The sequence below is a fragment of the Mustela erminea genome, chromosome 5, assembly GCF_009829155.1.
Source record: "Mustela erminea isolate mMusErm1 chromosome 5, mMusErm1.Pri, whole genome shotgun sequence".
NCBI lineage: Eukaryota > Metazoa > Chordata > Mammalia > Carnivora > Mustelidae > Mustela > Mustela erminea.
The window spans coordinates 32,263,913-32,285,805 of NC_045618.1; the positions used below are offsets into that span (position 1 = coordinate 32,263,913).

The window sequence follows — 21,893 nt, forward strand, 5'->3', positions numbered from 1 at the left end:
CAAAGCACCGGCTCCAGAAATGAAATAAAAATTTGTGAAAGAACTGGGTGGGCCAACACCGTTCTGAACAAACCTAGCTGAGCCACGGGCTGAATGCAATCATCTGTGGGAGGAACTGGGGAGGACTGTGGGCTGCAGTTCGGAAAAAGGCAGGTGACCATCTGACCGTGCAAGCACTTCTGTCTCAGTCTGCCACCACCCAACTATGCCTTGGGGCTGCAGCGGCAGGCAGGCTGACCTGCAGGAGCCCATGTGGGGGTAGTTGTGCTCCGTGAGGCCACCCACCTTGGGGTCCGGAGCGGGCTGGAGCCTGGGGGAGCTTCATGCAGAGGTGCGTTTCTTGCCACGGCTCACTGCCAGTCTTCTGGTCCCCAGGATTCCTCTACTTGGTTGGTTGGACGGAAGTTCCTGTGCTCGGGGCATGAAGCCCCCACCCCACCCCAGGGGCAGCCTGGGCCCCCCCAGTAGCACACACGGCCGATGGTCGGGGTGCTGGCAGATTGAGGTCAGGGGTATCACAAAGGCCTGTGCTGCAGAAGTGCCCACACCAGCCTGGCAGCATCACTCTGTGGCGGAAATTCTCTTTGTCTAGGAGAACTGGCGGTATTCCTGCTGACGGAAGAGGGGCTGTGACTTGCCCAAGGTCACACGGGCAGCCAGGCCTCTGGAGCGGCTGGAGCAGAGCCCAGTTAGCTCTCTGGACTTGCAGCAATGAGGGGTCCCTGCCTGGGGCAGTGGAAGGTCCGGGGGCTTGAGCTAGGATTATGCATGTGAGACCCGAATTAAAATCCTGACTCCACTCTGCCTGGATCCATGACCTTGGGGTCACCTTGCTTCCCTGAGCCTTAGTCTCTTATCCGCAGAGTGGGTTTCATCCTCACTCGATTGTTGTGAGACGATGTTTATAAGGCACTTAGCAGGGAGCCTGGTGGATGGTTCAGGAAAGGTCCGTCCCCGCCCATTTGTTTGTGTAACCCTCTATGTCTCTGTGGGTGGGTGAGGGGTGTTACTTTTCTCAAATAGTTTTTTTTTCCTTAGAGATTTATTTATTTATTTATTTATTTGGGAGAGAGACAGAGAGAGAGCGCACGAGCGGGAGGGGCAGAGGGAGAGGGAAGGAGAATCTCCAGCAGCAGACCCCACCCTGAGTGCAGAGCCTGATGCCGGGATCAATCTAACGACCCTGAGATCACAACCTGAGCGGAAACCAAGAGTCGGATGCTTAACGGGCTGCGCCACCCAGGAGCCCCTCAAATATTTTTTACGCTTTATTTTGCTGGCTCCTCACACCTAGCCAGCAAGGTAAAGCAGGCGGGACTGATTCTTCCTGTTTGTCCTGAGGAACAGGGTCAGAAGCTCCAGGTGGCCCAGGGGTAGGATGTTGGAACTGGGCCTCCTGACTCTGGGTTCCTGCATTCTTAGGTGGCCTGAAAGCAGGATGACTTTGATTCTGTTGTCTGTTCCTCTGTTAGCAACGCCTCCCAGCTGAGGTTGGGAAGACAGGCAGCCGAGCAGGTGGAGGGGTAGGGTGGGGTGTTCTGTGTGATGGGTTGGGTTTGAGCTACCTACAGGACATCTAGACACAGAGAGCTGTTGGCCTGGGGATCTGAGCTCAGACCTGAGTGGGGAGAGGGTTAGGGTGGGGGCAGGAAGGATGGAGGCAGATTTCCTGGAACTCCCTGACAGGCTTGTCTTTTGGTTTCGGTCCCAAGTAGAAATACCACAGTCTCTAGAGACCTCCAGGCAGACTTCTGGACCATGATGGCTCCCTCAGTCCCCAAGACCCCCTCCAGCCTTCTGTGTGTCTTGAACTTGCAGCTAGACTATCATTAAAAGCAGAAAAGTAGCCTCTCTTTCCCTTCTCTGGCACTGGTTCAAGTCTCCAGGCCCCCGCCCCCTGGGAACCATCCTTGCTGCTTCCTGACGCCTGGGCCCTGGAGGCCATGCTATTTGGGGGGGAGCTGACAGAATTGCCCATGGCTGGGCAGAGTGAGTCCTGGAAGAGAAACTAAGTGCTTCTTTCACTTCCCTGCACCAGACACCTGGGAGCTTGGTCCAGGGCTTTGGTCCCAACTGCCTCTCTGGCAGACCCCACCCTGGCCGCCCTCTGGGCTATCCGGAACTGCCCAGGCAGGCTCTTGCCCCAGACTGTTCCCTAGGATAGACAGAGATCCCAGGAGGCCTCAGTCTGGGCTCTGAACTGGACATGGGTACTGAGCGTCCTGGGCAGGGAGGGAGATCCCAGGAGGCCAAACAGATGACTCCCCACCCCCTCTACACACACCCTTCTCCAGCCTACCAGCTGGGGAGGAAATTGCTTTAAGCTGGCTTCTGTGGGCACACCGCCCAGCCAAGGGCTTCCGCTGCACCTCTGGGATGGGATTGGGCTCCCCCAGCTGGCCCCAGGAACCCCGTCTGCACATCCTCTACAGCCTGCCCTGGCCCTGGACCTTCTCACCTCAGCTTGGCCTGGAGGCAATAGCAGGGACACCCAGAGGTCCCAGGTCTACATGAGACCTGGGAAAGGAGATATTCAGTAGAGAAAACCCTGCTCTTTCTCCTCCTATAACTCCCTATGTGAGTCCCTTTCCTTTGGGGGGGCCTCAGTTTCCCCAAATGTCAGGTGTGCCCTGATGTTCTAGGGGGTTGGGAATTGGTCCCCAGTCCAGCCTCCCCTGGCAAGGATGACATGAGCTGACCCTGAGGACACTGTTGTGGCCCTGGGTGGGGGCTAGAATGTCAGCCCTGCTGTGAAGAGGAAACAGCTTGCCCGAGGCCCCTGGCTTCAGCTGCCTCACCCAGCCCAGCCCAGCCCAGCCCAGCGCCCTGTCAGAGAGTCCTCAAGTGCTATTAGCAGGTCTTGGGAGTCAGGGGACGTGGAGGGTCTCGGCAGGCAAAGGCCACCCTCTCAGAGGACGCCAGCCTCTGCCTCCAACCCGGGCGATCTAGGTCAATGTTCTCCTCCCCAGCCAAGCCTCTTCCCTCCCTCTGAGGTGTGAGCTTGTTACAGGCACGGAGGCTATTGTTAGAAACCATGGTCCATCCATCCCCCCCAACCCCGGATGTTCCCCTGCAGGCCCAGCACCCCAGTGACCCATCCCAGCATCCTCTTTCCCTCAGCGGACAGGAGCCGTGGGAGGAAGGCTGGAGGCAGGAGGCTGGGCCGCGGCGGAGCCTCCTGATGAGTCTCCTCCCCCACGGACCTTGATTTTTCTTTGTCTCTCTCAGAATCCAGGAGTGGTCCTAGGGGTAGGGGTCGGTGCTCTCTACAGGCCCCAGGAAGGGACCCAGTATGGCCCTCCATTTGGCTACCTCCAGGAAGTCTCCAGGACACACACGCACCAACCATCCTCTCAGGCCTCGGATTGCTGATCCCAGTGTGGTCACTGGGTCCTGAGATGCAGGGAGAAATTGTTCCTTTTCCCTGAGGAGAAAACGAGTCACCCTGGGAGGGAATTCAACCCGGCCCCAAGATGAGGCCTTGGCAGAAACTCCAATTTCTGGTCTTGCCCCAGGACTGAGAAACCAACTCTTTGTTTGAAGGCTGGGGAAGAGAGGGAAGGAAAGGAACAAACATGCATTGAGTACCTACTGTATACCAGCTGTGGACATCATCTCTCCTGATTCCCAAGACAGCCCTGGGAGCTGGCAGTTATTGACCCATTACACAGATTAGGACCTATTACTCAGAGCAGAGAAGGCGCTTGGCCCAGGTGGAAGACATGTCGCTCTGTCTCCGCATTGTGGTGGGAACACATGTGGCGAGGGCCACATGGGGCACAGAGTGAGCCGTCCAGGCTATCCGCCCAGCGAGCCTTGTGGGGCCTGGAAATGAAGGTACTCAACCCCCACAGTCACAGTCAGAACCAACATCATAAAAGGGGCTTTAATGAAGTATAAAGAGCAAGATAAATATTTGTGCAATGCAGCTGACTTGCGGATGGCCTGCGGCCCCAGCCCACAGCAGGGACACATAAAGATTTAGCTGTCTCTCCCGGCAACGGCCAGCCTCACTCTCAGCAACCACACCTGGGTGCCGTTGTGTTGGGCCTGGGGCGCGTGTGCTCACCGCCCGGGGTACCCTCCTCACCTAAATGGGTGTCTCTGCCCCTGCCACCAACTCTTGGCAGGAAGTTCAGGTTTTGCCATGTTGGGCCTTTGAGAGCCAGCCACAGTACCCGTCCCGAGCCCCCAAAACTCCCACCCTCCCAACCTTCCCCACCTCCACCGGGCCCCCTTCCAACAACCGCCTGCTTCGTTAGCCCAGCGCCCAGCTCCCCCTGACTACCCCGCAGCTCTGCAGGACATGTGAGTCTGTGCCCACCTCCAGGAAAAGGCACCTTTTCCTTCCCACTCAGGCAGAGACGGAGTTCTCGTTGGCTGCACCTGCCCAGAGTGGGGGCTTTTCCAAATGCCACCCCGTACACTCGTGGCGGCTCTGACCCCCTCTTCCCCATCCCGGTCACCGTCACCTTGCCCTTTACCTCTGTCAGGAAGCACTTCTCAGTTCCTGAGAGCACACCACGTGCTCTGCCCCAGTCATTGCTGAGGTCATGATAAAGGCAAAACTAGGCAAGGACGATCCTGGAGGAAGATGAGCTACGAAGGCACCAGAAACATAGGTCATACCCAAAGAAAAGCAGGTATTGCATAAAAATATACCAATCCGGATAGCTCTGTCTCAAATGCCCAGAGGGATTCATGCCCGGGGCAGATTCTGTGAGCTGCACCGGGCAGGGGACACTTTCTCAAAGGGGTCCCAGGCTACCTGAAGCTCCGGTTCTGTAAGATACACTGCATTCTACAGATGCCGCATAGGACTCTCTCCCACAGACCCTGCAAGTACGGCCCCGCTTGGGCCGTTGGAATAGAATACCACGTACCTGGGGGCTTCGACGAACATTTATTTCTCACAGTTCTGGAGGCTGAAAGGACAAATCAGGGTGCCAGCATGGTCACCTTCTGTCTGAGGCCCTCGTCCGCATTTGTGGATTGCCACCTGCCTGCTGTGGCCTCACATAGCCGAGAGCTCCTCCTTCTCGTGTCTCTTCTTCTAAGGGCATAGACCCCATTCATGGGGCTCCACCCCCCATGACCTCATCACCTCCTGAAGGCCCAACTCCTAATGCCATTACAGTGGGGGTTCGGGCTTCAACATATGAATTTTGGGGGACACAAACATCCAGTCTAGGAAACCAAGGAGCTTTGTAATAAAGACCCTACCCATGCTGTGTTCAGGGCCCAGAGGACCTTCTTAGCCAGTTTAATTCTCCAGAAACCTCGAGAAATGGGGGGCAGATATCTAGCTCGTCTTAGCTGATGGGAGGCTGAGATGTGGCAGGACGTGAGGGCAGGTGCCGGCCATCTCTGAGACTGGATGGTTCCGCGTCACTTGCCTTCCCTATCCTGTTGAGTCTGGGGAGCTGGTGGCATCCTGGTCATCTTGGACTCTGAAAGGCTAGTGATTTGCCCAAGGTCATAGAGCTATTGCGTTCACCTAAGCAGTGAAGAGCCCAAAGTGAGATCTCCCCTCAGAGCCGCAGCTGGGGTGCTGGTGCTCGGGAGCTGCTGGGGATGGGGAGAGGCTGAGGAGCTTCCCAGGCTCAGGGTCCAGGCCCCACGGCAAGGCCAGCAGTGGACAGATGGCCAGAGTCACCACTGCACACTCGCATGCCTTGGCTCCTAGACGCAGGTCCCAGACCCATCCTGCCCTGGCCAATGTCTCCTGCCCCACACCCCTGACGTTGACATTGACGCAGCAGCTCGGTGGGGAGCGATGTGCTGACAGCCTGGGGCTTACTGAGGTGAGATGCTGGCGAGTTCCGGCCGCACCTGTGTCCCTTTGCCATGTGAATTCAGCCACATCGGGTTTGAGTTGTTCCATCTGCAAAATAACTCCTGGAAACCATCATTCCCACACTGGGCCAGTCTGATAATCTGCTGGCAGCCCTGAGCTCAGACGTGCCTCTCCCACTGCCACCATGACGGTGGCCAGTCCCTTTCCTTCTCCAAGCCTTGGTATAAAACGGATTAATAATATTTTCAGCAAAGGGTTGTTGTGAGGTTAAATGAGATGATGGCTGTGGGCCCACATGCCCCCATTCAGATGTGGTGTTATTGTCCCTCTGACACCAGGGCCACAGGGGTGATGGACCGCCACCCTCCCTGAACCTTTCCAGGGTCCACTTCATCCTGAAAAGTCTCCATCATCTTTTGGCTGGAACATCCAGAGTTGTGCTAAGGCAGGTGCAGGTGGGCACAACCCTGGATGCGCCCGACAAGCAGTATTCATATTGGGCTTTTCCAAACCTTGCCCCAAACTATGCCCACACTTCAGAAGGGGAAACTGAAGTCACTACTATCACAATGACCTGCCCCCAGCCACCAAACTCTACCCCATCCTGCCCGCAGAGTCTCCTAGGCCGGGGCAAGACCAGAGTCCAGAAACCTCTCTCTGACCTCCTTCCAGATCTCTGTCCCCTCACTGCCCTGTCAGTATGGGGATCCCCGTTAATACCAGACCAAGCAGCAGCTCTGGGGGGGCAGGATGTGCCCCCCGGCCCTGCCCCACCAGGCTTCATTCAGCCTCTCCTAGGAGCCACAGGAGTGGAGGTGCAAGCTGGTGCTGGGCTGCAGTTGCAGGCTCTGGGCTTTATTAAGCGATACGGGAGAGCATGACTACTAATACATATGACTGAATCATAAAGATTAATTATTAACAACAACCCATCAATGAGTAATGGTTCGCAATTTGTGGAATACTTCTATAGTACCGAGCGCTTTATATGTATAATTTAATACCCCTGACAGTCCACTCGGGTAAGAATTTTCATTGCCATTTTCCAGATGAGGAAATATAATCAGAGAGGTTAAGGGGCTTGCTCAAGGTTGCACAGCTGGGAATTGGTTAGAAATGGGTCTGGGATCAAGGTCTGTGTGATCGGGGAGCCCGTGTGTCCATGCTGCTTCCCCTTCAGTTCTGTGGCTGCCCTGAGCAGAACCTCTCTCCCCACCCCCCCAACCCCCCTGCCGCTGCCCAGCCACTGGTAGGTCCTCCGCCTAAAGCAGCAGGTCTGGGGAAACACAATGGCCCTGGTGTGACGACAGACTGTGGTCCCCTGAGGAGCTTCCTGCTGGCCGGCTCTTCTCCCTGTGGTCTTCATGGCCTAGAGACAGCTTCTCTGCCCACTCTGGGGCTGCGGGGTGCTCCAGGGGCCCTCCCTTCAGATATCCGACCTGCAGGGCTGGACTTCCTGGGGGAGGCTCCCCCTCTGCCCAAATCCCAGGAGCCGTCCCCTTGGGTTCCCCAGCCTGCTTCTTCCAGGCCACCTTTCTGCCACCTGCCACCCTTGACCCTGCACGCACCTGCACCTGCACCAGGCCAGCTGCTCCGCCAAGTCCACGTATGGCAGTGCCCGGCAGCAGTGGCAGGGGCAGGCAGAGTGGGGCCACCCCTTCCCGGCCGGCCACCCATCTTAACGTTTCTTTCCGTCTGCCTCCAGATCTTCCACATGACCTACGACCTGGCGAGCGCCGTGGTGCGCATAGTGAACCTCATTGGCATGATGCTTCTGCTCTGCCACTGGGACGGCTGCCTGCAGTTCCTGGTGCCCATGCTGCAGGACTTCCCCGACGACTGCTGGGTGTCCATCAACAACATGGTGGTGAGTGCCCGGCAAGAGTGGGGCGGGTGCTGCCTGGGCAGGCAGAGTCGCTCCACAGCCCGGGACTCCCAAGCCCCAGCACGTGGGGTCCTGGGATGCCCACTTTGTGCCCACGGGCACATGACTCCAGCTGATATAGGTCCGTCCCAGGGCCCTCAGCTGTGCCCTGCTCACTCCCCGGCCTTCTTCTGGCCTCCCGTGCCGTCAGGAGCCCTGGTGACTTCACCCAAGGAGACGGAGACCTGGCCATTCTCAGACCGTATCAAGTGTGGCCAAGCTGGGCGGGGGGCTCCTGCCCTTCTCCCTCGGTTCCCCAGAGGCAGACCAACCCAAAAAGCTGAGCCGGAGGAAAGCGAAGCCTGTGAGGAGCACTGTGGACGGCGCCTAGGCCTGGGCTAGCCCCCTTCTGCTGAGCTGGGCTGTCCTCTACCTGCTCCTTTCCCTGCCCCCAGCCCCACCTCTCAGACACACACTGCTCTGCAGGGTGAGGACCACCTCCCTACCACCAGCCCTGGGAGGGGGAGAGGGAGATGGAATGGGGGCTGGGAAGCCATAACGCAGACCCCACCCCCCATCGCCTCCCAAAGATAGAGTGGGCACTGGGCCGGGTGAGGACCCCCTAGACCCGTGAACATTTCTCTGGGTCTGGTGACCCTCCCTCCTTCTCCCACCCAGTCTATATGGTTGGGTCTGCACGGTTGGGTCTGGTGGCAAATCCCCAGAGCCCCAGGGGAGGAGAAACCAGCTTTGAAAGAGGTGAAAGAGACCCTGAGGGATCTTTCAGCATCAAATAGGCCTTTACAAAACAGCCTTTTGATGAGCTTAGTGTAAATGAATCGGCCATATGGATTGAATTTCCTGGTCCCCAGAGGCTCAGTGGTAAGGCCGGAAGCCCTGACTAGAGGCAGCTGGGGGCCACCCCAGGTCCCCAGGCCTGGATCCGAGGCCAGCACCCCGGGATCAGCCCCGCTGACCTCCCAACCTGGTCTGCACCGAGAGCCACCAGACCCACTCAGCTTTGTCTGGGACCATCTGAGTGACCTTGAACGTGGCTGGCAGCTGCTGAGCCTTTCTCCAGGTGCCAGGAACGGCCTGCTGACCATGGAAGGGTCTGGGGCTCTGGGCACCGGTTCTGCTGGCCCTGCGTGTCATTGCTTCACATGTCCCCTGTATGAACAGGGAGACAGTGGGGAGGCGGCAGATGCTGGGGTTCATCTGGCAGCTTCCTCTTCAGGGACAGTTTCCTCTGTGTGAGGGTGACAGGCCCACACACGCACTAAATTCAGGAGATGGCCCTTCTGCGCCCAGCGTTCCCACACAGAGACTTCCTTGAGACACTGACTGGCTTTGGAGACAAAAATAGCCAGGAGCCTCACTCACTCCCTTCCTCCCTCCTCCTGCCCCCAAGCAGTGTCTGTTCCAGACAGCCCAGTTCCTGGTGGGGGTGGCCTAGGGGGCCCTCAGCCCTGGACCCATTCCGGCAGGGCTCACCCAGGAGGCGAGTTAGCTCTGCAGCGCTTAGACTTTGCTCACCCAAAATGAGGACAGTGTTTTTGGCTCGGTCTGCCGGAGCCTGTCCCCCCAGGGGAAGCATATCTGGTTTTATAATTGAGGTCAGTGGGGAAATGGGCTTCACTTGGCAGTAGTTTGCAGGGGTGGGGCGGGGGGGATAGAGCTATTTCAGCAAGTGGAGGACAGCAGGGTGGCTCAGCCTGGAGACTTTGGCTGCTTAGGGGGGCTCTAGGCAGCCCTATGGGGACTGAGAAGTCAGAGGGGGTGAGGCTGGCTCCCCTCCTTTTGCTGGGGACTGATCCCTGACCCCCCAGAGCAAGAGAAAGGCCCGAGTCAGGGATTCAGTGTCAATGCAGGTCACCAGCATGGGCCTCCTGCCCCTCACCCGAGGCCATCAGCCAGCAGCAAGGTTGGAAGGCCTCCCTGGGCTCAGCCACTGGGGAAGGATTAGGCTGAGGGGTGGGAGGCGGCAGGGGCCTTTCTAGCAGCTAGTGAGAGTGGCGGCCATTCACAGCACCCCCTCTCACCTGTCCGCAGAACAACTCCTGGGGAAAGCAGTACTCGTACGCACTCTTCAAGGCCATGAGCCACATGCTGTGCATCGGGTACGGACGGCAGGCGCCCATGGGCATGTCGGACGTCTGGCTCACCATGCTCAGTATGATTGTGGGCGCCACCTGCTATGCCATGTTCATCGGCCATGCCACGGCCCTCATCCAGTCCCTGGACTCCTCCCGGCGCCAGTACCAGGAAAAGGTAGGGCAGAAACCTGGGGTCCCTCTTGGGTCGGCTCAGGGGACCCTGACCCGCGGTCCCCAGGGAGCACAGGTTGGCAGCCGGGGTAGGTCCCCACCAGACCCCTGACGTGCTCTGCCTTCTACATCCTCTGGCCTCGGCAGCTCGCCTCTTTCTCGTGGGCAAGTTCCTGAAACAAACAAAACTGCATGTTGTTTATGACTGCTGAATCCGTGGCTCGGCCCATGGAATTGAAGTTCACCAGTGCCCTCTGCATTACTAAAGCCAATGGTTCCCTTTGGGTCCCCCCCCCACCCGCTGGGCATCTCAGTGGTATTTGACAGTTATCACTCCCTCTTGGCTTGGCACTTGGTTTCTGTAACAGCACACTCTCGGCTTTCCATCCTCCCCCTCTGGCTGGTCCTTCTAGCTCTCCCTGTGCAGTGGGGCCCAAGTGATCTACCCAGCTGCCCATGGAGTGTGGGTATGTTACTTCCCACCTCTGTGGCCCATTTGCTTATCTGTAAGATGGAGACAGCAAGGAGAAGGGGTCATATCATGGGGTTTATGAGGAGGGAGTGCTGTGTGCCAACCGCTAAGACTGTGTGAGCATGGTGTAGGCTATTCAATATTTATTGGCTAAATGGGCTCCATCTGGCACCTTCCACTCCATACTCTGCATGGCAGATAGATCAGGCACCTAAAAAATGTAAAGTTGATCATATCATCCTGCTTAAAACTCGTCAGAGTCTTCTTGTTACTTGTAGATGCAGAGGAAATCTGCAGTGGGGTTCCTCAGCCTGGCATTTAAGGGGCATAATCTGGCCCCTGCCCTTCTCATGCCCTTCTCATGCCATGGGCCCTACAGCCCTCTATTTGAGCCTCGCCAGGCTCCTCCTTGCATGCGCCCTCCTGCCACAGGGCCTTGGCACGGACACTAGCCTGGAACGCTCCTCGCTCCTTTTCACCCGACCACTTCTCCACCTCTCAGCCTGCACTTCCCCTTGGTGAGCTTTCTGTGACCCCGTCAGCCCCACCCATCATGTGAACCCCTGGTGCCCTCTAATTCCCCTTCACCACACTTGGGACTCCTGCCATATTTGATTCCTCTGTGCAGTCTGTTGTTCAGTGTCTATGTCCTGCCTGTCCAGGTGGTGGCTCCGTGAGGGCAGGACCCAGGTCCGTCCCTCCCTATTGAATTGCCGGTGTCATGTCCGGCACTTAGCAGGGCTTAGTGTGTATTGATTAACTGGCTGCCTGCCTGCCCCATGTGCTGTCCCTTGCTGGGGTGACCGAGACATGGAGGCCCAGGTCCCATCCTGCCAGAAGGAAAGTTCAGGAGTCTGCAGAGCCAGCCCAGGGTGGGAGGGGCAGTTTGGGGAGGCAGAGAAAGAAGGTAGGCGAGAATTCTAGGCTAGCCCCCATGATGAGCATGATGGGTGGGAAAGAAATCAGCCTGATTTGAACAAAGGGTTCTGGGTTAGGAATGAGGGGACTGGAAAGGGGAAGGAGAGGAGGAGTCAGGTTATAAAGACCAGGGTTTAGTCCAGGGCCAGGGGAGGGATCAATGTGGGCCTGCGTCAGGGCCCAGCCTGTGACCAGGTCAGGACTCCATGTGAAACCAGGATCAGAGCTTGGTGTGGGACCGGGATGGGGGCTCAGTCGGGATGGGGGCTCAGTCGGGACTCTAGTTTAGAAAAAGCACCAAGGTTCATTCGAGGGCAGAGTCAAGCTGCTTGTGACTTTCCATTTGAGAGTTGTCTTTATTTGGTTCTTTAGCTAATGGCTCTCCAATATGATTCACTCATAAATCTCTCTGAAATGTATTACCTCCCTTTGGTCCCCACTTCTCGCTCTCGCCTAGATCACTTTAGCCAGCTTCCAACTCCCTCCCCGTCTCCAGACCCTGCCTCCCCACCACTATGGATGTTCCAGGCATGGGGAATTCTCTAAAACACAGCTTTAGCTGTTCTGCCCCTGTTCCCATAGACCGCAGGGAAGTCCCTGTCTCCTGGGGCTGGGCACAACCTCGAGCAGACAGAGCCAGCTTGGCTGGAAGAATGCATGGAAACTTCATCTCCCAGGCCTCGGTTGCCTGCTGGCATCTGTCTGCAGCCATACTGTGTCCCCGCCTATTGGGAGCACCAATGTGTGAAAACATGCTCCCCTCTTCTGCTTGTTCCTGGGGTATAGGAATTTCCCTTGCATCTCAGTGTGGGAAAACTCTGCTCTTGCCTACTATTTCTGCCTTACATGCCCCTGTGGACCCCCACTCCGCACCTGCAGTTCCAGGATGCTGGAGCAGACCCCACAACTTCACCCCGGGTAGATGGGAGCATTTCGTATTTGCTTGAGCCCTGGGCATTTCAGGTCTCAAAGCTCTTATCCCCAACCTCTGCTTAAGGAACTTGTTCTACCCTGGCCATCCCCATGGGCTAGAGTCACTCTTCCACAAAATGCCTTGGAGCCAGCCAGGGGCCATGTTTGGATACACAGCGTATGACCATCAGGCATCCTGACTTCAGCCTCTGGGTCCCACTAACCCACTGTGGCCCAACCCTGCTGCCCAGCCAGTGTGATCACTGGTAGCAAAGAGTTCCTCCAGGACCCGTGAGCCTTCTCTTGTCCACAGTGTGACACAGGAAAGAGCCAGGGGCAGAGGAAACTTGAGGGACTCTGGTCGGTTGGCCTGGAATGGGGCTTTGGATAGCCCCTATTGTCCCCAGCCACCTCTAGAGCCCTGGGCACACTGATGGAGCCCCTCCCCCGCCCCAGGCAGCTGGGAGTCAGGACCATGGTTTGGGGCACACCCCCACTGAGGATCTCAGCATCGAGGAGCCAGGCTGGGCCAAGGAGGCCCACAGGGTCCGTGCCAGCTCTGGTCAGCAGCAGGGCCGAGGCCCTCAGGAGGTGACGCCCTCTCCCTCTCTCCCTCTCCCCCGACTCAGTACAAGCAGGTGGAGCAGTACATGTCCTTCCATAAGCTCCCACCGGACACGCGGCAGCGCATCCACGACTACTATGAGCACCGCTACCAGGGCAAGATGTTCGATGAGGAGAGCATCCTGGGCGAGCTGAGCGAGCCGCTGAGGGAGGTACGCGGTGGGGGGGGGGGGGGGTGCGGGGGCTGGCGACCAGGAGGGGAGCTTCCCTCCTGCAGGGCGGCTCCCTCATCTTCTCCACCCTGTCTGGGGATTAGGAGATCATCAACTTCAACTGCCGGAAGCTGGTGGCCTCCATGCCGCTGTTCGCCAACGCGGACCCCAACTTCGTGACCTCCATGCTGACCAAGCTGCGCTTTGAGGTCTTCCAGCCTGGGGACTACATCATCCGTGAGGGCACCATCGGCAAGAAGATGTACTTCATCCAGCATGGCGTGGTCAGTGTGCTCACAAAGGGCAACAAGGAGACCAAGCTGGCAGATGGCTCCTACTTTGGAGGTGAGGTGGCCGGCGGAGCCCTAGGGGACAGGGGAATGGGCTGGAGAGATACTGAGGACGATGTTTGGGGCTCTTCTGGCCCCTGCCTGAAGGTGAGGGCCTGTGGCCCTGGGCGGGGGTGGGGGGCGGAGCTGCGGCCCGGGAAGAGCCTGGCACCCACTTGGGGGCATCTAGTGTGGTCACCCCTGGGGATGGGGCCTTGTTACCGTCAGGCGTCCCTACCAGACAGTGGGAACCCAGGTCAGGGGCGAGCAGGAGGCCCCTTCGAGCACCCCCTCCCCACTCCCGCTGTCCTGGCAGAGATCTGCTTGCTGACTCGGGGTCGGCGCACGGCCAGCGTGAGGGCAGACACATACTGCCGCCTCTACTCGCTGAGTGTGGATAACTTCAATGAGGTGCTGGAGGAGTACCCCATGATGCGGCGGGCCTTCGAGACGGTGGCGCTGGACCGCCTGGACCGCATCGGTGAGGGGACCGGGCCGGGTGGCGGCTGGGAGGGGAACCCCCTCGCCCACCCCCTGGCCTCCCGCTCTGGCCTGAGCCCCTGCTCTCGTTCCGTGGCCCAGGCAAGAAGAACTCCATCCTCCTCCACAAAGTCCAGCACGACCTCAACTCAGGCGTCTTCAACTACCAGGAGAACGAGATCATCCAGCAGATCGTGCAGCATGACCGCGAGATGGCTCACTGCGCTCACCGCGTCCAGGCCGCCGCCTCTGCCACCCCGACCCCCACGCCGGTCATCTGGACGCCGCTGATCCAGGCGCCGCTGCAGGCCGCCGCGGCCACCACCTCGGTGGCCATCGCGCTCACCCACCACCCCCGCCTGCCCGCTGCCATCTTCCGCCCCCCTCCCGGCCCCGGGCTAGGCGGCCTCGGCGCGGGGCAGACGCCCCGGCACCTGAAGCGGCTGCAGTCCCTGATCCCGTCGGCGCTGGGCTCCGCCTCGCCCGCCAGCAGCCCGTCGCAGGTGGACACGCCGTCTTCCTCCTCCTTCCACATCCAGCAGCTGGCCGGCTTCTCCGCGCCCGCGGGCCTGAGCCCGCTCCTGCCCTCGTCCGGCTCCTCCCCGCCCCCTGGGCTCGGCGGCTCCTCCCCGGCTCCCACGCCTTCGGCCTCCGCAGCCGCCACCGCGGCCACCGGCTTCGGCCACTTCCACAAGGCGCTGGGCGGCTCCCTGTCCTCGTCCGACTCTCCGCTGCTCACGCCGCTGCAGTCCGGAGCCCGATCGCCGCAGGCCAACCAGCCGCCGCCCCCGCTGCCGGGGGCCCGCGGGGGCCTGGGACTCCTGGAGCACTTCCTGCCGCCCCCGCCCTCCTCCCGGTCCCCGTCGGCCAGCCCCGGGCAGCTGGGCCAGCCACCTGGGGAGCTGTCCCCGGGCCTGGCCGCCGGCCCGCCAAGTACGCCAGAGACGCCCCCGCGGCAACCCGAGCGGCCGTCCTTCGTGGCGGGGGCCTCCGGGGGGGCTTCTCCCGTAGCCTTCCCCCCCCGCGGAGGTCTCAGCCCCCCAGGCCACAGCCCCGGCCCCCCAAGAACTTTCCCAAGTGCCCCCCCTCGGGCCTCCGGCTCCCACGGTTCCTTGCTCCTGCCGCCCGCCTCCAGCCCCCCAGCTCCCCAGGTACCCCAGCGCCGCGGCACGCCACCCCTCACCCCGGGCCGCCTCACCCAGGACCTCAAGCTCATCTCAGCCTCCCAGCCGGCCCTGCCCCAGGACGGGGCGCAGACTCTCCGCAGAGCCTCTCCGCACTCCTCGGGGGAGTCCGTGGCGGCCTTCCCGCTCGTCCCCAGGGCCGGCGGCGTTAGCGGGGGCAGCGGGGGCCTCGTTCTCCCGGGGAGGCCCTATGGTGCCGTCCCCGGCCAGCATGTCACTCTGCCTCGGAAGACATCCTCAGGTTCTTTGCCACCCCCTCTCTCTTTGTTTGGGGCAAGAGCCGCCTCTTCTGGGGGGCCCCCTCTGACTGCTGCCCCCCAGAGGGAACCTGGGGCCAGGTCTGAGCCAGTGCGCTCCAAACTGCCGTCCAATCTATGAGCGGGGCCCTTCCTTCCTTCTTCTCTCTTCTTTTTTTCTCCCTTCTTTCTTCCTTCAGGTTTAACTGTGATTAGGAGATATACCAATAACAATAATAATTATCATTTAAAAAAAAAACCCACACCAGAAAAACAAAAGACAGCAGAAAATAACCAGGTATTCTTAGAGCTATAGATTTTTGGTCACTTGCTTTTATAGACTATTTTAATACTCAGCACTAGAGGGAGGGAGGGAGGGGGGAGGGAAGCAGGCAGGGCCCCAAGGCAAAAGCCAGAAGAAGGCAGGTGGGGGTTTCTGGGGCTTGACGGCAGCAGGGGTGACCCACCTTTGGGGTTTCTTAGAGCAGATCTGTTATTGTATCCGTTTTACGGCAACAGTCACCACCAGCCCCATAGCTGTGAACTTGGAGCCCCATTCTGTGGGGGTCATCTTCTTCCCCCACAGGAAGGGGTTGCCCCTGGATATGTTCCTGGGGAGCCTCAGTCATCTGGGTCTTTGAGACAAAATGGGGCCAGGGCCCTGAGAGTCTTGCATTTTTTTTCTACTGCAAACTTAGCAAGATATGTATATGAACATGAACATGTATATGTATATGTATGTAAGATGTGTATATGTATAGCTATGTAGCGCTCTGCAGAGCTGTGTAGATAGCCACTCACATGTGTGCACATTGTAACCCCATGTTGCCAGGACACCCAGGTCACCTTACATCCAGCAACCCGTCCTGGCCCTCAGGCTGGGCACCACAGGGTCTGGGGAAGTGTTCTTTCCAGTCCTCAGGGAAGAGGACCCCAAGACCTCTCAGCAGGCTCCCTTCCTCACCATCTCTGGTCTCAAGTCCAGTCCTAGCTCGATATCTCACCACCTGGAAGCAGAAGACCCCCTCCTTCCCTGTGGGGCTCAAGCACATCCTCTCGCCTCCGTGGCCCTCCGTTTTCCTATCTGTATGGTGGGAGGTGAGGGGAACTTCTATTTATTGAGTCTGCTCTGTGCCAAGCACTGGTTTAGCACTTTACACACATTAACCCCTTCAATTTCACAAAGACCATGAGGTGGGTACTCTGATTCTCCCCATTTCACAGGTGAGGAAACTTGAGTTTGAGGCCGTTTTTCCAGAATTGCGTAACTAGGAGTGGCAGAGCCAGGAGTGCTAGGAGATTTAAATCCATGACTGCCTGAGGCTAAATCCTAGTTCCCTTCCGGAAGCAACTGTTGAGAGGGACTGAGTGACTCCCCGGGCATGGTGGTATGGAAAGACACCAGATTTTGGAAGCAATGAGACCTGGGTTCAAATCCCAGTCCTGCCACTTCTTAGCTGTATGACCTTGGGCGAGCTATCAGACCTGAGTCTGTTCCCTCGCTTGTAAAATGGGAATGATTATGGTACCACTTCACAAGAACCTATGAGGACCAGATGAGAAAAGTAGCAGATGTGAAATGCCCAGCCTCGCGCCTGGCACACACCATAGTAGGTGCTCAATAAATCACATCTCTTCTGTTCCCTCCTCATGTGCCCAGCCCACTGCTCCAACAAGCTATGGTGAGAGCCCAGAGAACCCTGGCTGAGGGCTCCAGGACCTTATGATCTCAGGACACAGGAGGTGGCTGGGCCTCCTGAAGGGCCTCCTGTGGCCAGCCGCGGGCTTGAGCCAGGCCTTGAGAGGTGGGAAGAGTTAGGAGGAAGGAAGGAAGGAAGAGGAAGGAAAGGTAAGAGAAGGGGGGAAGCAAGAAAGGGGAGTGGGGTGGGATGGAGGACACAGGATGGGCCCGAGGTGGATGTGCAGGTGTGGAGAGGGTTTGGGGTGGGGATCCAGAGGTGTTGGAGGGCAGCCGGAGGGGACTGGCCTTGATTCTGAAGGCACCCGGGAGCCAGAAGCAGGTTCAGAATGGGGGCCTATGTGAAAGCAGCTCAGATGCCTCCTGAGGGACACTCCTCTTCTCCAACCAGACCCTGCCAGAGCCAAGGTTAGTGGTCTCCCTGCACCTGCCTATCAGGCTGGAACAGGTTTGGCTGCCAAGACCTGCACAGTGGGGAGGGCTGGTCCCGCCATGTCTATCCAGAACCCCCTCTCCATGCTCCAGCCAGAATGAAGTCAAGATCAGATTTGGTCCTGAGTTGTCCTGGAATGTGGGGCAGGTCCATATCTCCATGGAGGGGCCACATGAGAGGGAGGCAGTCATCCAGGACAGAAGGTAGTGAGACATCTTGGGAACCTGGGGAGAGACAAAGCATCCAGCTGTGGTCTGTGTTGGGCAGGAGAATGCCCCTTAAGAATGCCCCTGGGGCCCAGGGAGTTTTCAGAGCTGGAAGGATTTAAGTGGCAGCCTCCACCTGAGTCTGCCCCCCACCCTTCTAAGGAAGGCCATAGGACTTGATCCAAAGCCAGTCTAGTCCTGGAGGGGGTGGGGGAAGGGAGAGGAGCAGGGGTGGAGTGTGCAGGGGCATGAGGCGTGAGGACCATCCCCCTTGCCATCAGGGCCTGGCCTCACCACCCTCTTCTCTGCACACGTGCGTGCGCACACACACACACATGCATTTTATAAAAGCTCTGATCCAGCCCAGCCACTCCTCAGAGACTGGGGAAACCAGGTCCAATGAGTGGGCCAACCCATCTCCAAACCCCCACAAGCAATTTTCAAATCTACCACTTTTAAAACAGAAAACGGTAAATGCACCGTGTTGTATATTTTATTTAAATAAAAAAATGCCAGCAGATGCTGTCTTCTTCAGGGGTCAGGGATTGGAGAAGCGAGTAAGGTCAGTAGGGTAGGCTGGAGGGCTCAAGAGCCAGGCTGTGGTGAGTGGGGAGGGCACAGCCCCTAGAGCACATGTGGGCACTTGAGGGGCACAAACCTGTGACCCCAAGAGCAGGGGAGCAAAGATGTGAGGGAGTGTGAGAGGGCTGGCTGTGGGTGCAGGTGTGCTTTGTTTAGGGGCTGGTGACTCATTAAGGAGGAGTGTGAGTGAGTGTGTGTGTCCTTTGTCAGCTGGTGGACATGTGAGACCCTGACTCAGACCCTGCCCCCACCGGCTGCCAGGAATGGGACTCCTTGGTGCCCCCTGAAGGGGAAGGAGACAGTCACTGTGCATGTGGACTCCAGTGGGATACTGAAGTGGGAAATGCCACCTTAGCCTGATCAGATGGGCCCTCAGAGGGTGGCTGGGGGACCAAGGGTGATGGCTGGGGTAGGGCATCATGGTCAGGATGGAGGGTTTCAGGCCAAGAATGGGGCACAGCTGCTGGGCCCCTGTGCAGGTTGGGGAATCTGAGGGCACACTGGGGATGGGCGGCTTTGCTGTTCGGGGGTGGGGCACCCACTCCCTGCTGACAGACAGGGTCCCTGGGTTTGGCCCCCAGGCCGTCCATGAAGCCTTCAGGCAGGTGCCCTTACCCCCTCCCCCACCTCCCTGGTCTGTGGAGGGTGCCCACCCGTCCTGCGCCTTGCTGGATAAGGGAGAGGCAGCCATCTGTGGCTGGAACGGTGAAGTCCCCAGGGCTCCCGGCTCAGAGCGAGGACTGCCTGCCATGTGGCTGCCTGCGGGAGGAGGGGAAGTCCTCAGAAAAGGGCAGGGAACCCGGTCCCCATCACTGATTGCCAAGTGGATGTTGTTTCCATGGGAACCGGCCTCGGAGTCCCGTTGCTAGGAAGGTAGCTCCGCAGGCCCAGTGTCCCCATGACAACTGCCCCCTGCGGCCCAGGCAGCGTGGTTCCTCAGGGACCGGTGGTGGGGAGGGCAGAGGTGGCCCGCGGGGCTGGCCTTTGAGGCTAAGGGGAAGCCTTTTCCAACAGTGATGGAGTCCAGCCAAACCTCGAGGGCAGAAGTGCACCTGGGTGGTCCCAATGAGAGTCACCCACACTCACCACCCCTGCCCATCCAGGACAAATCCCCCAGGTACCTGCACCGGGCCTTTCTCCTCCACTGTGGGCTATGGGGGGCACGTGGGCAGGTGACACCGGCACTGTCTTCTCTGCTCCCTGATTCCAAAAGGACACTAAGTAAATACCCACCTTGTGCCAGTCGCTGGGTGCTTCCGCCTTCTCTCCCTCTACCTACACCACTCTGACTAGTAAGAATTCACCTCCGTTACAGTGAGCCAAAGGGCAGGACGCTCAGCAGGGCAAGGAACTTGCCCCCAACCATGCAGCTAGAATATGAAGGGGTCAGGATGCACACCGAGTCCTGGGGACTCCACACCTGCCCCTTTCTGCTGGTGCCACACTAAGGAGCAGTCTGTCTGGGTGCAAGCAAGAAAGCTTGTGTTGTCTGGAAAATTTTAAAAGCAAGAATAAAAATGACGAAAGTCAGTTGCTTTCTCTTATCTGTCATCATCACCACCTACCAGCAATTCTGAACAACATTGGGGATCCAATATTCCCTCCCCACTGTGACGAGCAGCCCCCCACCAGACGTGCCCCTTGCTTGGATGCCTTGCCAAGGGCTGCCAGCCTGTGGGTGGGGGGGTGCAGGCCCGAAAGCCCCCTTTCCACCTTCACAGCAATAAGCCAGAATGACCTTGGTGAAAAAACGCTGAAAAAGTTTGACAAACCCTCCCTCAACTCTGTTTCTTCCTGCTGCTGGTGTTCGGCTTCTCAGCCAGACTTGGAGAGCTCTCTCTCAGCTTCGACCCTCCTGTCCCTTCCTTCCAGTCACTTCTTCCTCCACTGCAATCTGGCTCCTGCCTCCTTGCCTCTGGTGGCCCCAGACCAGGTCATGGGCGGCCCTCCCTGCACCCTGAGGGGCAGCTTTGCTGCCTGCATGGCGGGACCCCGCTGACCCGGCTTGCCGGGGCTGCTGAGACCCCGCTCCTGCCTTTCTGTTCTACCTCTGTGTCAGTCTCAGCATGAGAGGGCTACTTCTCTGTCCTCAAGGGTGGGTAATTTCAGACCACCCCAGGCCCTCCTCTTCTCACTGTGCATATGCTTCCTGGAGATCTCACCCATGCCCTTGGCCCTCCTGGTTGCCCCCTCTGTTCGGGCCCCCAGGCCCCTGAGCTTCAGCCTGGACCCCTGCTGCTGGGGTCCCCTGGCTCCTCATCCTTCTCTGACCCTTCTCTGAACCACCTCTTACTCTTTCTTGAGTTTGGAGTTTCCAGGGCCCCACAGAGCCACGGGCTCTAGTCCTGCCCTGGGCTCTGCAGATTCCGCTTCTCCAGTTTTCTCTCTCCTGAGGGTAGAAATTTCATACACACAGAAGAAGATATAAATAAACACATAATACATACATAAAATAAGTACATAAATAAGACATTAAAAATATAAGCAGCCATGTACCAGTCACTCAGTTTAAAAAACAGAGCACAAGGAATTCCTTTGAAGGCCTTGGTGCTGGTCCCCAACTGTATCTCTCTCCCTCTCTCCAAGGAAAACCACTCATCTGAACTTTCTCTCCTTCCCTTACTTTTCCTGGTACTTTTATTGCCGAAATAAAATGTCTCTCGGGGCGCCTGGGTGGCTCAGTGGGTTAAGCCGCTGCCTTCGGCTCAGGTCATGATCTCAGGGTCCTGGGATCGAGTCCCGCATCGGGCTCTCTGCTCAGCAGGGAGCCTGCTTCCCTCTCTCTCTCTCTGCCTGCCTCTCCGACTACTTGTGATTTCTCTCTGTCAAATAAATAAATAAAATCTTAAAAAAATAAAAAAAAATAAAAAATAAAATAAAATGTCTCTCAACCATATACTCAGTTGCTTACCAAGGTTGGGGGAGGGGTGGGGATTGGAAGTAGCTGTCTTTGCAAGGAGGAGAATTTCATCATTAACACTCAGAATCAACGATTTGGGGATACTTCAAAGCAGACCGAGTTTTAGTTCATTTTCTTGTTTTCCATTTCTTTACAAATGATCTACCTTTTCATTGCCTATCCGCCTCCACTTTCCTATACCACTAAGTACATTTGTAAAAATCTGAGCTTTGCGTAAGTGGTATCTGCCGTATATGGTCTCCAGTAATTTGCTGGTTTTGTTCAATATTGTAATTTTGAGACCCTGTTGATGCACGGAGCATAGTTAATTCATTTTCACTACTGCATTACATTCCAATGTATGATATGCCCCCCATTTTCATAGGCATTCTTCTGGAGCTAGCTCTCTTGGTCAGTTCCAGTTCCTGTTATTATAAACACTGCTACTAGAAATGTTCTTGGGGCACCTGAGTGGTTCAGGTTGGTTAAGCATCTGCCTTCAGCTCAGGTCATGATCCCAGGGTCCTGGGACGGAGCCCCACATCGGGCTCCCAGTTGAGCGGGAAGCCTGCTTCTTCCTCTCCCACTCCTCCTGCTTGTATTCTCTCTCTCTCTCTCTCTCTCTCTCTCTCTCTGTGTCAAATAAATAAACAAAATCTTAAAAAAAGAAAGAAAAGAAAAGAAACGTTCTGTCTGTGGCTCCAGAGAAAGATGCGTAAAAAGATCTCTAGGCTCTGTATCCAGTTGTGGAATAATGGAGTCATAGGGTGAATTAATCTTGGCTTTACAAGATCAGGCCAAACTGTTTTAAGTAGTTCCAACAATTCATACTCCCAGCT

General features: G+C 57.6%; 1 protein-coding gene across 2 annotated transcripts in view; it reads left to right on the top strand.

The window, feature by feature from the left end:
• HCN4 (hyperpolarization activated cyclic nucleotide gated potassium channel 4) overlaps nucleotides 1–20,811 on the top strand; it is a 46,727-nt gene extending 25,916 nt beyond the window's left edge. Inside the window, exons 3-9 of one of the 2 annotated variants that reach the window (XR_004285654.1) lie at nucleotides 7,503–7,664; nucleotides 9,714–9,932; nucleotides 12,860–13,006; nucleotides 13,111–13,351; nucleotides 13,652–13,816; nucleotides 13,918–18,491; nucleotides 19,170–20,811. Coding sequence is in view for 1 of the 2 variants with exons in the window: in XM_032342517.1 (XP_032198408.1) it covers nucleotides 7,503–7,664; nucleotides 9,714–9,932; nucleotides 12,860–13,006; nucleotides 13,111–13,351; nucleotides 13,652–13,816; nucleotides 13,918–15,377 (2,394 nt within the window). In the remaining variant the exon portion in view is untranslated. Of the gene's footprint in view, nucleotides 1–7,502; nucleotides 7,665–9,713; nucleotides 9,933–12,859; nucleotides 13,007–13,110; nucleotides 13,352–13,651; nucleotides 13,817–13,917 lie in introns of both variants that reach the window. The other variant, XM_032342517.1, reaches the window with a different exon arrangement.
• The last annotated feature ends 1,082 nt before the right edge of the window (nucleotides 20,812–21,893 follow it).